Source organism: Lepidochelys kempii, chromosome 4 (genome assembly GCF_965140265.1).
Source record: "Lepidochelys kempii isolate rLepKem1 chromosome 4, rLepKem1.hap2, whole genome shotgun sequence".
Lineage (NCBI taxonomy): Eukaryota > Metazoa > Chordata > Testudines > Cheloniidae > Lepidochelys > Lepidochelys kempii.
Window position 1 is genome coordinate 140,733,324 of NC_133259.1, and position 12,548 is coordinate 140,745,871.

Here is a 12,548-nt window from a genome sequence, read left to right on the forward strand (position 1 = left end):
GGTCATTTGGAATAAAGCTATTTTTGATTTGCCTTGTTCTCTTGACTGACCCCAGGAGGAATCCCTTGCGTCCAGAACCAGCCCGGACTGAGCTATAACACCCAGATAACACAAAAGCTAGACTCTCCTCACTGGCCATTTTATTTGGGGTTTTCCTTTTTTGCCCCCTTTAATCTGAGATGTTCATTGGCTAAAATCCTGGCCCTGCTGTATGCATGTGTGCTAGTTCTGTGAGGCTGCAGACAGACCTTTGGTTACACTCTGGAAAGGCAGTAAGAGCTAATGAAGGGAATTCAGCAGATTAGCGTGCGCAAACCCTCCCAAAAGCCAACACACTGACGTAGTGGAATGCGTTTCTCCAAGCAGGCAGCAGGGTCTCAAGCTGAAGTACTCACCAATTTGCTGGCTTTGGTAGCTTCCAAAGATTCTGGAAATAAAGTAGAAAAACAAAGAACCATAAGAAGTTTGTCACATATACCACACAGGGCTCTTAGCACATGAGCAGCATGGCAGAGGGGAGTCCCAACTCATTCTCTGGAATCCTTTGCTTCACTTTTTAATGTTAAGCCAAAGTCTAGGTCTAGCTGAAGGATCACTAGAGGTGACTCTATGAGGAGGAATGAAAAGTCTGGGGAGAAGCAAGGTCAAAACAAGCAGGCATGCTGAATTAGGTGGCCTTTTCTAGGGCGGCAAGTGCACTGTGTTCTTAAGGATAACTCAAGTTGGTTATCCTTGGTGTTGGTCCTGCTTTGAGGAGGGGGTTGGACTAGATGACCTCCTGAGGTCCTCTTCCAACCCTAATCTTCTATGATTCAAGGAATATCAACTATTTCAAAACATAACAGCAAGCCCATGACATCTATCCTCGCCTCTAGTTAGACAACTGCAAGATTTCAGAGAGCTTTGGATCATCTCAAGCCTAAAAAGCCCCTTTTTCAGGACCACAGAAGGACACTTGACCCTGTCTCCACCAATTCGATTCCATCTGCTAATTATATCTCCATAAAATAGGACCAGCTAAAGGCTTCTCAGGCCTGTAACATTGCTTGGTAAACTAAAATATGTTTCTATAGTTAGCCATGTGAAATTCTCCACATGGCTAATTTATGAGCACAAGTCAGGCATCTCACTGAGCACAAGGAAATTTAGGCATTTAACCAGCTACATGTGCGCAAATAAAATGAAGTGCATAGAGAAGACCAGCAGTATGAGGCAATTTCTTGCTTTCTGAGCGCCTCTCAAAAGGTACCTCCCAACTTTGAGTAAGTTTCTCCTCCACCTTTGTTAAATGGCCATCTCTGTTCAGCAACCAATGCTTGTTGACCCCTCAAGAGAGGTTGCACTACACTTGATTTGCACACGCATGTAAGTTGCACACTCAAACGTATCTGTGCAGTTGCCTAAGTTTAACCTTGAAGATCTAGATTACAATGTAATGTGTGGAGAGAGTTTAATGCTTCTGGAGCTGTGATCCTGTCAGGGCTCCAACTAATCAGAGTCAGGCTCTCTCACTATTAGAATGGGAGAATCCCCGCCCAGGAGAATCCAATACACTGCAGCATATGCTGACTATTCTGTAGCTGGCATTCTTCCTTGAATTATTACACTAAAGCCCCATAAGTTGTTATGAGGGATTGTGTCTGTCGTAGTTGGTCAGGTGCTCTATTTGCGGTTTCCTCTATAAAACAGCAAATGGAGCTCCTGACCAACACTGACAATCAAGGGTGTCCTAGCATTTAAATGAACAGGTGCAAACGCTGGAGTCTGGGCTAAAATCCAATTCTACATAAAGGGCCCTGGCATTTTCACCTGGATTCGGGATTTTTTTCACCTCCTGTCCTGTACTGTTTGTATCTTTGATGTACCCTGTTAAACAGCTGCTGCATTCCACCCCAGAGACAGCTACAGTTTAGTGGTGAGCAAAGCGATTCCCATGTACAGGTATGTGTAGGCATGATCAAAATATACCATTTTAGCATACAACCTTGATTTAAGTGCAGAAGTTGTGTGTACTAAGCACAGGAGGAGGATTTGTTTGGGTAAATTTCATCCTTTGTTTTGTTCCTGGATATTTGATAGGTCTGATATTGTGGCTTGCAGCCCTGGTAGCTGTTTATATGTCATTCATTGTGGGTAGCACTCTGATTGCATGAGCTGCCCAGACAACAGACACTATAGAAGCAGCTCATAAATCAAAGACCCCAACCATCTCCACTGTGCTTCTCACACCTTTATTCCTTTTAGCAGGGAAGGTGCTAGATTTATGGGAATTGAAATCTCTGCATCGTACACTGCAGAGGCAGAGACTGCAGCAGGCGCTGGTGTTTCTATGGAAACTCCCTGGCATGGAGCCACGCTTCGTGTCTCTATATTTTGCTTCTCCAAAGAACACTGCAACCAGTGCTGACCCTGTGTGCTCTGACCCCTTCCACCTTCCTCTTGGTCTCCCACCATCACCTCCACCAGCCAGCTCCACAGCTCACACCTTTGAGCTACTCATTTCAAACACCCCTGTCTTATCCCTCTGATCCAGCAGTGACTGCTCCTCACCGTTCAATTCACCCTCTCTGAACTAGTATCTGCAGTGAGAGAGAGAGAGAGAGAGAGAGTGTGTGTGTCCGTGTCCCCCTCCCTCATTTTCTGAGGCAATCCCCCAGATCCCTCTGTCAATATCCACCACTCTAGCCTCTCTGGCTCTTCATTAGCTCTTCTCCCCCAACCTCTTACTTCTTCAGACAGCACCCACTGGGATGCCTTCAGGTACAGGAGTCCAGCTACCAGCGCTGGAGAAAGCAGGGCAAACTGGAGCTCCCTCTCCACCAGGAGGTGGGCAAAGTCCAACTGACAATCTAAAAGCCTTTCTCCAGAATTTCTCTCAAACGCGGAGCTTCAGAAGGATCTATCAACGCTAAACAACTGGGCAGCACAATGGCAGATGAAATTCTGTGCAAGGTAATGCACACAGGCAGGTACTAACTGAACTACCCAGGCACTTTGCTTACACTTAATTGAAAACCCAGCACTTAGGAAAGAGACCTGGAGATAATTGTAAGCCACTCCTCAGTGTGAAGTAGCAATCAGAAAAGCAAACAAAACATTAGGAATAGGAGGAGCAAATAGTGACGTTATTCTAATACTATTGGCTAACTCCGTGGGATGCTCTCTCCTGGATACTATGTTCAGTTCTAGCCACTGCCTATCAAAAAGAATGCAGCAGAAATAGGCCCCCCTGGGGCGGCGGGGGAGGAGGACAGCAAAAGGCAATGGGGATTAATAGAGTCCTAGAAAGACTTCCATGGGAGGAGAGACTGAACATTAGGGGCTATTTAGAGAGGAGACAGAAATGGGATGACTGGCTCATCATACAGGGACAAACAGAGGCCTAATGAAATTAAAAGGCAGCAATATTAAAAAAAAAACCCAGCTGCCACCCACTGCCCAGCCCCCTTACCACTGGAGGCTCGTTCTGGACTGTTTCACTTAGACTGCCTTTCTCCAGCTGGTTGTGGACATACTTCTTGCCTCATTTACCATCCCCACCAGCATTCTACTTGAGCTTAAGCCAGCGTGGATTTCAATACCACTGAACACTCGAGGACTTGAGGAAGAAAACCAGTGATGTTCTCGCCACTCTGGACTTGAATCCTAACCTTACCTGCATGACGGCAAACTTGACAGCAGGCTCAGAGGGCTCTGGATCCAGCCCTTAGCGGGGATCCGGGATGGCCTTTATAGCCTTTCCCTGGATGCTTGTTAAGATGCACTTGGGAAGCTAAACTAAAGGAGCAGTGCACCACTAAGGGCTGCGCTTGTATCTCCATGTGCCCCAGCGGAGGCTCCCCTCTGGCAGAAGAAAGGGTAGAAGGGATGGGTGAAGATTTCCTCAAGAGGTCCAATTCTAGGCAATGCTGGATGTCTGACATATGGATCCCTCTTGGGCTGGAACGAAGGGGAGACGAGGACTCGTAAGGAAGACGAGCGGACCATACCTCTTTTGGGGACCTTTGAAGCAGAAGATTCTGGGGTTTCTGGAGATGTTGTATCTGCTCCATCTTCAAAAACCTGGATCTGAATAAACAGAACAAACTCAATGTTACCAGCGAGGAGTGGCATGAAAATACAGCAGCCCCATTCTGGAGTTGGGGCTTTAATATAACAGACTTCACTTTGTGCTGATTTTTAGCTCATTTCTTGGTGTTCCCCCCTCCCCATCTTCCTGAAAACTTATATTTAAAATGGACTAGAAATCCATTGTGGATTGGAGGACCCAGTTGCCCAAGCAATCTAAAGCAGTTTACAGGTCGCTATCTACTTCAACCCAAGCCAAGCTAATGACTTTCGGTCTGTGGATCAGTTTACGGTTCTGACAGATAAGGAGAAGCTAGGATTTTTTTTTAAAGTATATTTTATCTGATCTGAACAAAATTGTAAAGACTCCCACATTCCTCAGTAAGAAAAGCTGCTTTTCTCCAAGATGTAGCAACCTTTGAGGGCTCAGAATGGCAATACAATCAACACAGAGGTCCTAGTGAAAGCTGCAATGCTCTCAGGGAGATTCCAGTGCCTGAAACCAGAGACGGTCTCAGATTTGGGGCACTGCGATGAAATCTAAAGCACTGGGGTCCTAGGGGTCTTTTTAAACAATCTTTTTTGGCCAGGCTCTTGACTGACAAATAACGGAGGACAGGAGGGTTGTTAACAAGCAGGCAACTCTGCTGTAGCCTGCCAGTCTGTAATTGGTTCCTATTTAGATAAGGTGCCCAGGTCACCAGATACACACTTCTTAAAAAAGCAAAGGAAAAGGCATTTTAATGAGACACTATGCCAGCGGCTCTCAACCTTTCCAGGCAGACTACTGTACCCCTTGCAGGAGTCTGATTTGTCTTGTGTACTCTAAGTTTCACCTCACTTAAAAACTACTTGCTTACAGAAGCAGACATAAAAATACAAAAGTGTCACAGCCCACTAGTACTGAAAAATTGCTGACTCTCTCATTTTTACCATATAATTATAATTGTAATATCAATATTGTACTTATATCTCAGTGTAGAGTATATAGAGCAATACAAACAAGTCATTGTCTGTATGAAATTTTAGTTTGCACTGACTTCGCTAGTGCTTTTTATGTAGTATGTTGTAAAACTAGATGAGTTGATGTACCCCCTAGAAGACCCCTGCGTACCCCTGGCTGAGAACCACTGCTCTATGCTATAGAAATAATGACAACGCCAATGAAGGCAGCAAAAATACCCAAAGCAGTGTTTAAAAGATGGTGGAAAGGGAGAGGCATCCTTTGATCCTGCTGACAGGGCACCCCTCAAGTAAAACCACATGCTGCTGACCTCTTTGGATGAGTTCTGTAAAAGGGAGGGTTTTGAGCCATCTCAGCAGTGCACAAGGGAAAACTTTTCACTTGCCCTTACAGGAATCCATCCTAGGAGGAGATTATATAGTCTTGATAATGGGGCCTCCCACTCCCTCATACAGACTAGAACGGTGGCTGCATTTCCACCCCAGAGGTGGGTGAAGCAACCCCAACAGTACATGGTCTGTAAAGCACTTTGGGATCCACCGACTGTCAGTAAGCGACATGACGCGGAAAGTGAGGAATTAGAGCCACAGCGGGGGCAGGGGGGGGAGGGAGGGAGGGAGGGTATTTTTTAGTTTAGAAAAGTACAGTAATGTACAGGACATGGTGCTGAGACATAGCTAGGATTGCTCTGCCTACAGCCATCAGACCTCTCCGTGGCATGGGAATCACCACTACTGTACCCTGTACCTGGGGACAAACTCTAAGGTCTCCGCCTGTTATAGGAGGACTCTAATGCTTGAAATCCCTGACCCAGTGAACGGAAATCCCAAGTATTTTACAGCTGTCAAAACATGCACAGGAAACACATCAGTGTAAACAACTCTCAGTGTTGACACAGTTGCTCACAGTGCTGTTCCAGGCCTTTGGTGAGAAGTACAGGAACACGGATGGGAAAGCCACGCTCAGAAACAAAGAGCAGGGAAAGGACAATGGCTCTCCCAACACCATTTCCATGCTTGGGTCCGGTACCTACAGTCTCCTGAGGCAGCTTGCCAGGATGCTAAATCTAACCCCCGCAATGTGCATCTACAAAACACAAGTCAGCCTCTCCTCCTCCTGCCATTTCAAACTCAAATTCCCTCCATTAACTTCCATTTAGTACTGGCTAGGAGGCACACGGTTCCAATCCAGCCCAGCTGCTCATCGAACTGCCTGGAAATTCTCCAACAGAACAGTTCTGCATCAGGGATGACAGATTCTCCTAAACAGAAACATTGCAAAGACAGTAAGATTTTGACAAAGCTCCGACAGAATCCAGAGAGGTATCCAGACCAGCTGAGTCTCCTGCCAGCTCACCCACTTAGCTCCTCAGCAGTCCACCCGCGATACTGTCAGGCACCCTGTACGTCCAGCCTCCTGCCTGGGGAGCTAATGGGGACCCAAGACCCTGGGAGTTTGGACACTGGGGCTTCCAGCTCCTCTTCAGCCCACCAGCAGAATTGTTTGAAAGTAAGATTGCTAGGAAGGATTGCTAGGAAGAGATGGAATCCACTTAAAGAGCAGGAAGAGTATCTTCACAGGCAGGCTTGCTAACTTAGTGAGGAGGGCTTTAAACTAGGTTCACGAGGGGATGGTGACCTAAGCCCAGAGGTAAGCGGGGAAGTGGGATACCGGGAGGAACAACAGGGGAGGCCTCCTGATTCATACTGAGAAAGTAGGGCAATCGGCTAGTTATCTTACATGCCTGTACACGAACGCAAGAAGCCTGGGAAACAAGCAGAAAGAATTGAAGTCCTGGCACAGTCAAGGAACTATGATGTGATTGGAATAACAGAGACTTGGCGGGGTAACTCACATGACTGGAGCACTGTCATGAATGGGTATAAACTGTTCAGGAAGGACAGGCAGGGGAGGAAAGGTGGAGGAGTTGCATTGTATGTAAGGGAGCAGTATGACTGCTCAGAGCTCCAGTATGAAACTGGAGAAAAGCCTGTTGAGAGTCTTAGGGTTAAGTTTAAAGGCGAGAGCAACAAGGGTGATGTCGTGGTGGGCGTGGGCTACAGACCACCAGACCAGGAGGAGGAGGTAGAGGAGGTTTTCTTAGGACAACTAACAGAAGTTTCCAGATCACAGGCCCTGGTTCTCGTGAGGGACTTCGATCTCCCTGGCGTCTGCTGGGAGAGGAATACAGCGGTGCACACGCAATCCAGGAAGTTTTTGGAGAGTGTTGGGGACAACTTCCTGCTACAAGTGCTGGAGGAACCGACTAGGGGCCGTGCTCCTCTTGACCTGCTGCTCACAAACAGGGGAGAATTGGTAGGGGAAGTAGAAGTGGATGGCAACCTGCGCAGCAGTGACCACGAGATGGTTGAGTTCAGGATCCTGAAAAGTCAATAGTTGCTTGCTGTAATTATTAACACAGCAGTCAATTGGTGTCATAGGGGTATGTGGCACCTCAAGTGACTAATAAACCAAGACCCTTACATCATTCATGCAAGTGTCATCAGTACCGAATGAGGGAAGAGAAAAAATAAAATTAAACCTCGGAAAAACAGACACTAAATAAAAGGGTTTCACAGTTTATGAGGTACCAGATCTGCCTTTATTTTTTTAAATTGGTTCACACAGCAAAGTTTCATTGTGAACCTAGTAAGAAAGTGCCTTCTAATTGCCTTCTATGACGAGATAACTGGCTCTGTGGATGAGGGGAAAGCAGTGGACGTGTTATTCCTTGACTTTAGCAACGCTTTTGACACTGTCTCCCACAGTATTCTTGCCAGCAAGTTAAAGTAGTATGGGCTGGATGAATGGACAATAAGGTGGATAGAAAGCTGGCTAGATCGTCGGGCTCAACGGGTAGTGATCAATGGCTCCATGTCTAGTTGGCAGCTGGTATCAAGTGGAGTGCCCCAAGGGTCAGTCCTGGGGCCGGTCTTGTTCAATATCTTCATTAATGATCTGGAGGATGGTGTGGATTGCACCCTCAGCAAGTCTGCAGATGACACTAGACTGGGAGGAGTGGTAGATACACTGGAGGATAGGGATAGGATACAGAAAGACCTAAACAAATTAGAGGATTTGGCCAAAAGAAATCTGAGGAGGTTCAACAAGGACAAGTGCAGAGTCCTGCACTTAGGACGGAAGAATCCCATGCACCGCTACAGACTAGGGACCGAATGGCTCGGCAGCAGTTCTGCAGAAAAGGACCTAGGGGTTACAGTGGACGAGAAGCTGGATATGAGTCAACAGTGTGCCCTTGTTGCCAAGAAGGCTAACGGCATTTTGGGCTGTATAAGTAGGAGCATTACCAGCAGATCAAGGGACATGATCATCCCCCTCTATTCGGCATTGGTAAGGCCTCATCTGGAGTACTGTGTCCAGTTTTGGGCCCCACACTACAAGGAGGATGTGGAAAAATTGGAAAGAGTCCAGCGAAGGGCAACAAAAATGATTAGGGGGCTGGAGCACATGACTTATATGAAGAGGCTGAGGGAACAGGGATTATTTAGTCTGCAGAAGAGAAGAATGAGGGGGGATTTGATAGCTGCTTTCAACTCCCTGAAAGGGAGTTCCAAAGAGGATGGATCTAGACTGTTCTCAGTGGTAGCAGATGACAGAACAAGGAGTAATGGTCTCAAGTTGCAGGGTGTGGGGGGAGGGAAGGGAGAGGGTTAGGTTGGATATTCAAAAACACTATTTCACTAAGACGGTGGTGAAGCACTGGAATGGGTTACCTAGGGAAGTGGTGGAATCTCCTTCCTTTAGGTTTTTAAGGTCAGGCTTGACAAAGCCCTGGCTGGGATGATTTAGTTGGGGATTGGTCCTGCTTTGAGCAGGCGGTTGGACTAGATGACCTCTTGAGGTCCCTTCCAAACCTAATATTCTATGAAAAGGAAGAAAGGAGAGCAGCAGAGTATGGACCCTGGACTTCAGAAAAGCAGACAGACTCCCTTAGGGAACTGATGAGCAGGATCCCCTGGGACGCAAATATGAGGGGGCAAGGAGTCCAGGAGAGCTGGCTGCATTTTAAAGAAGTCTTATTGATGGCACAGGAACAGACCATCCAGATGTGCAGAAAGAATAGCAAATATGACAGGCGACCAGCTTGGCTTAACAGAGAAATCTTCAGTGAGCTTAAACAAAGAAAGGAAGTTTACAAGAAGTGGAAACTTGGGACAGATGACTAGGGAGGAGTATAAAAATATTGCTCAAGCATGCAGGGGTGTAAGGCCAAAGCACAACTGGAGTTGCACCTAGCAAGGGATGTGAAGGGTAACAAGAAGGGTTTCTACAGGTATGTTGGCAACAAGAAGGAGGACACAGAAAGTGTAGGACCCTTACTGAATGGGGGAGGCAACCTAGTGACAGAGGATGTGGAAAAAGCTGAAGCACTCAATGCTTTTTTTTGTCTCAGTCTGCACAGACAAGGTCAGCTCCCAGACTGCTGCAGTGGGCAGCACAGTATGGGGAGGAGGCGAGCAGCCCTCAGTGGTGAAAGAACAGGTTAAAGACTATTTAGAAAAGCTGGACATGCACAAGTCCATGGGGCCGGATCTAATACATCCGAGGGTGCTGAGGGAGTTGGCTGATGTGATTACAGAGCCATTGGCCACCTTTAAAAAAGGGAAGAAGTTGAATCTGGGAAACTACAGATCAGTCAGTCTCACCTCAGTCCCTGGAAAAATCATGGAGCAGGTCCTCAAGGAATCCATATTGAAGCATTTGGAGGAGAAGGTGGTGATCAGGAACAGTAACATGGATTCATCAAAGGCAAATAATGCCTGACCAACCTGATTGCCTTCTATGATGAGATAACTGGCTCTGTGGATATGGGGAAAGTGGTGGACACGATATACCTTGACTTTAACAAAGCTTTTGATACGGTCTCCCATAGTATTCTTGCCAGCAAGTTAAAAAAGCATGGATGGGATGAATGGACTATAAGGTGGATAGAAAGCTGGCTAGATCGTCGGGCTCAACAGGTAGTGATCAATGGCTCCATGTCTAGCTGGCAAGCGGAGTGCCCCAAGAGTCAGTCCTGGGGCCGGTTTTGTTCAACATCTTCATTAATGATCTGGATGATGGGATCAGTTCCACACTCACCAAGTTCACAGATGACACTACGCTGTGGGGAGAGGTAGATATGCTGGAGGGTAGGGATAGGGTCCAGAGAGACCTAGACAAATTGGAGGATTGGGCCAAAAGAATTCTGATGAGGTTCAAGAAGGACAAGTGCAGAGTCCTGCACTTAGGACGGAGGAATCCCATGCACCGCTACAGGCTGGGGACCAAATGGCTAGGCAGCAGTTCTGCAGAAAAGGACCTAGGGGTTACAGTGAACGAGAAGCTGGATATGAGTCAACAGTGTGCCCTTGTTGCCAAGAGGGCTAATGGCATATTGGGCTGCATTAGTAGGAGCATTGCCAGCAGATCGAGGGAAGAGATTATTCCCATCTATTCGGCACTGGTGAGGCCACATCTGAAGTATTGTGTCCAGTTTTGGGCCCCCCAATACAAAAGGGATGTGGACAAATTGGAGAGAGTCCAGTAGAGGGCAACGAAAATTATTAGGGGGCTGGGGCACACGACTTATGAGGAGAGGCTGAGGGAATTGGGTTTATTTAGTCTGCAGAAAAGAAGAGGGAAGGGATAACTCAGTGGTTTGAGCATTGGCCTGCTAAACCCAGGGTTGTGAGTTCACAATCCTTGAGGGGGCCATTTGGGACAAAAATTGGGGTTGGTCCTCCTTTGAGCAGGGGGTTGGACTAGATGACCTCCTGAGGTCCCTTCCAACCCTGATATTCTAGGATTCTAAGAGTGAGGGGGGATTTGATAGCAGCCTTCAACTACCTCAAGTTTGGGGTTCCAAAGAGGATGGAGCTCGGCTGTTCTCAATGGTGGCAGATGACAGAACAAGGAGCAATGGTCTCAAGTTGCAGTGGGGGAGGTCTAGGTTGGATATTAGGAAACACTAATTCACTAGGAGGGTGAAGAAGCACTGGAATGGGTTCCCTTAGGAGGTGGTGGAATCTCTATCCTTAGAGGTTTTTAAGGCCCAGCTTGACAAAGCCCTGGTTGGGATGATTTAATGGGTGTTGGTCCTGCCATGAGCAGGGGGTTGGACTAGATGCCCTCCTGAGGTCTCTTCCAACCCTCATCTTCTGTGATTCTATAAACAAGTTCTTCTGGATTCTGCTCCACAGAGAATTTCAAGATTTGGGGGTTTTGTTCCAAATCTCACAAAAAACAAATGTTGAAATTCCCAAATCCTTCAGGAAACAGAATTCCCATTCTTCTCTGCACAGTTCTACTGCTCGCCAGGCCCAGGAGTTCCTGGTCACCGCATTCGTGCGGCGACCACCCCCTACCATCCAGGTGGAAGCTGCAGCATGCTGCGTTATCACAGGGCGATCACCATGGCTCCAGCCTCCATTATTTTCTTTTTTCTCTTACTTCCCTCTGAACAAGTAAAAGCATCGTTAGCGTGCACAATCCGTAGGAGAGACTTTATAATCGCTTGCCATTGGGGATCAACAGAGCAGCCCTGAGCTGAGGCCCTACACGGGCTCACTCTCTCTGCGTGCATCTACGCTCCAAGCACCACAGAGGCACAGCTGCAGCCGTGGCGCTGGAGCGTAGACACTTGCTACAGCGACGGGCTTCCATTCCTATAGTAAATCTGTACGGGGAGACTTTGGCAAACCAGTAAAGTGCCTGAAGCCACTATGGCTTATTGCTAAAAGCAGCCAAGTCAGCAGGCTTAGCTTAACCAAGGCAGGAGGGGAGGGGGCTTTTTGGGTGCCACAGAGAGGGCAGCTTGACCCCGCGTCCTTCCTGATAAGGATTGTTTTGAAGTTGCTGATACATGCATCTTAGAAGAGCAGGATGTGCCCCAGGATTGTCTATTGGGGCCTCAAGGCTGCAAACTCTGGGAAAACCCACACCTGTTTAATCGATAATCAGAAGGAACCTCTTGCTTGCCCATTGGAACTGCTTGCTTAACAAGTTTGCTTTAAGGGACATGTTATTTTGTTACTAATGTATAAATAAGGGGGGAAGTTTGCGGTAGTGGAACTCTTCAGGACTGGACTCTCCCTCTGGATGCATTGTGTGTTCCTCACTGGCCGACGGGCTGCCGCTGTGCCACTCGAGAGCCACACTCAGCTTTGGTAATTATCCAGGGTTGGGGGTGTTTTACTAACCTGTTGCAGACGTGCGTATAAGTGCTTGAGACTAAGTAAAGCACTCTTGTCTTGTCCTGTTTGTGCCAGCCATCGATTGGTCGGACGGCCATGTCTCCCCGATTTATTCCCTGACACCACCTCACACAGAGTAAAAGTTATCAAGGGTTTTGGGTTGAAAGAACCCCAGGTAACAAATCCACTTACTTGAGAGGCGGTAGCTTGGTCAATGGTAGAATTCTTCCATTGGCCTAATGGTGTCTACACTGGAGCTTAGAGAGATTTAACTAGGTATCTCCAGAGTGTGACTATTTCACACCCCTGAGCTACATAGC

General features: G+C 47.3%; 1 protein-coding gene across 10 annotated transcripts in view; it reads right to left on the reverse strand.

Moving 5' to 3' along the window:
- DCTN1 (dynactin subunit 1) overlaps positions 1 to 12,548 on the reverse strand; it is a 146,273-nt gene that overhangs the window by 77,279 nt on the left and 56,446 nt on the right. For all 10 annotated transcript variants that reach the window (XM_073343114.1, XM_073343113.1, XM_073343119.1 and 7 more), the window contains exons 3-4: positions 3,990 to 4,068; positions 396 to 427 (exon numbers count right to left, since the gene is read on the reverse strand). In XM_073343114.1, coding sequence (XP_073199215.1) covers positions 396 to 427; positions 3,990 to 4,068 — 111 coding nt within the window. The remainder of the gene's footprint in view (positions 1 to 395; positions 428 to 3,989; positions 4,069 to 12,548) is intronic.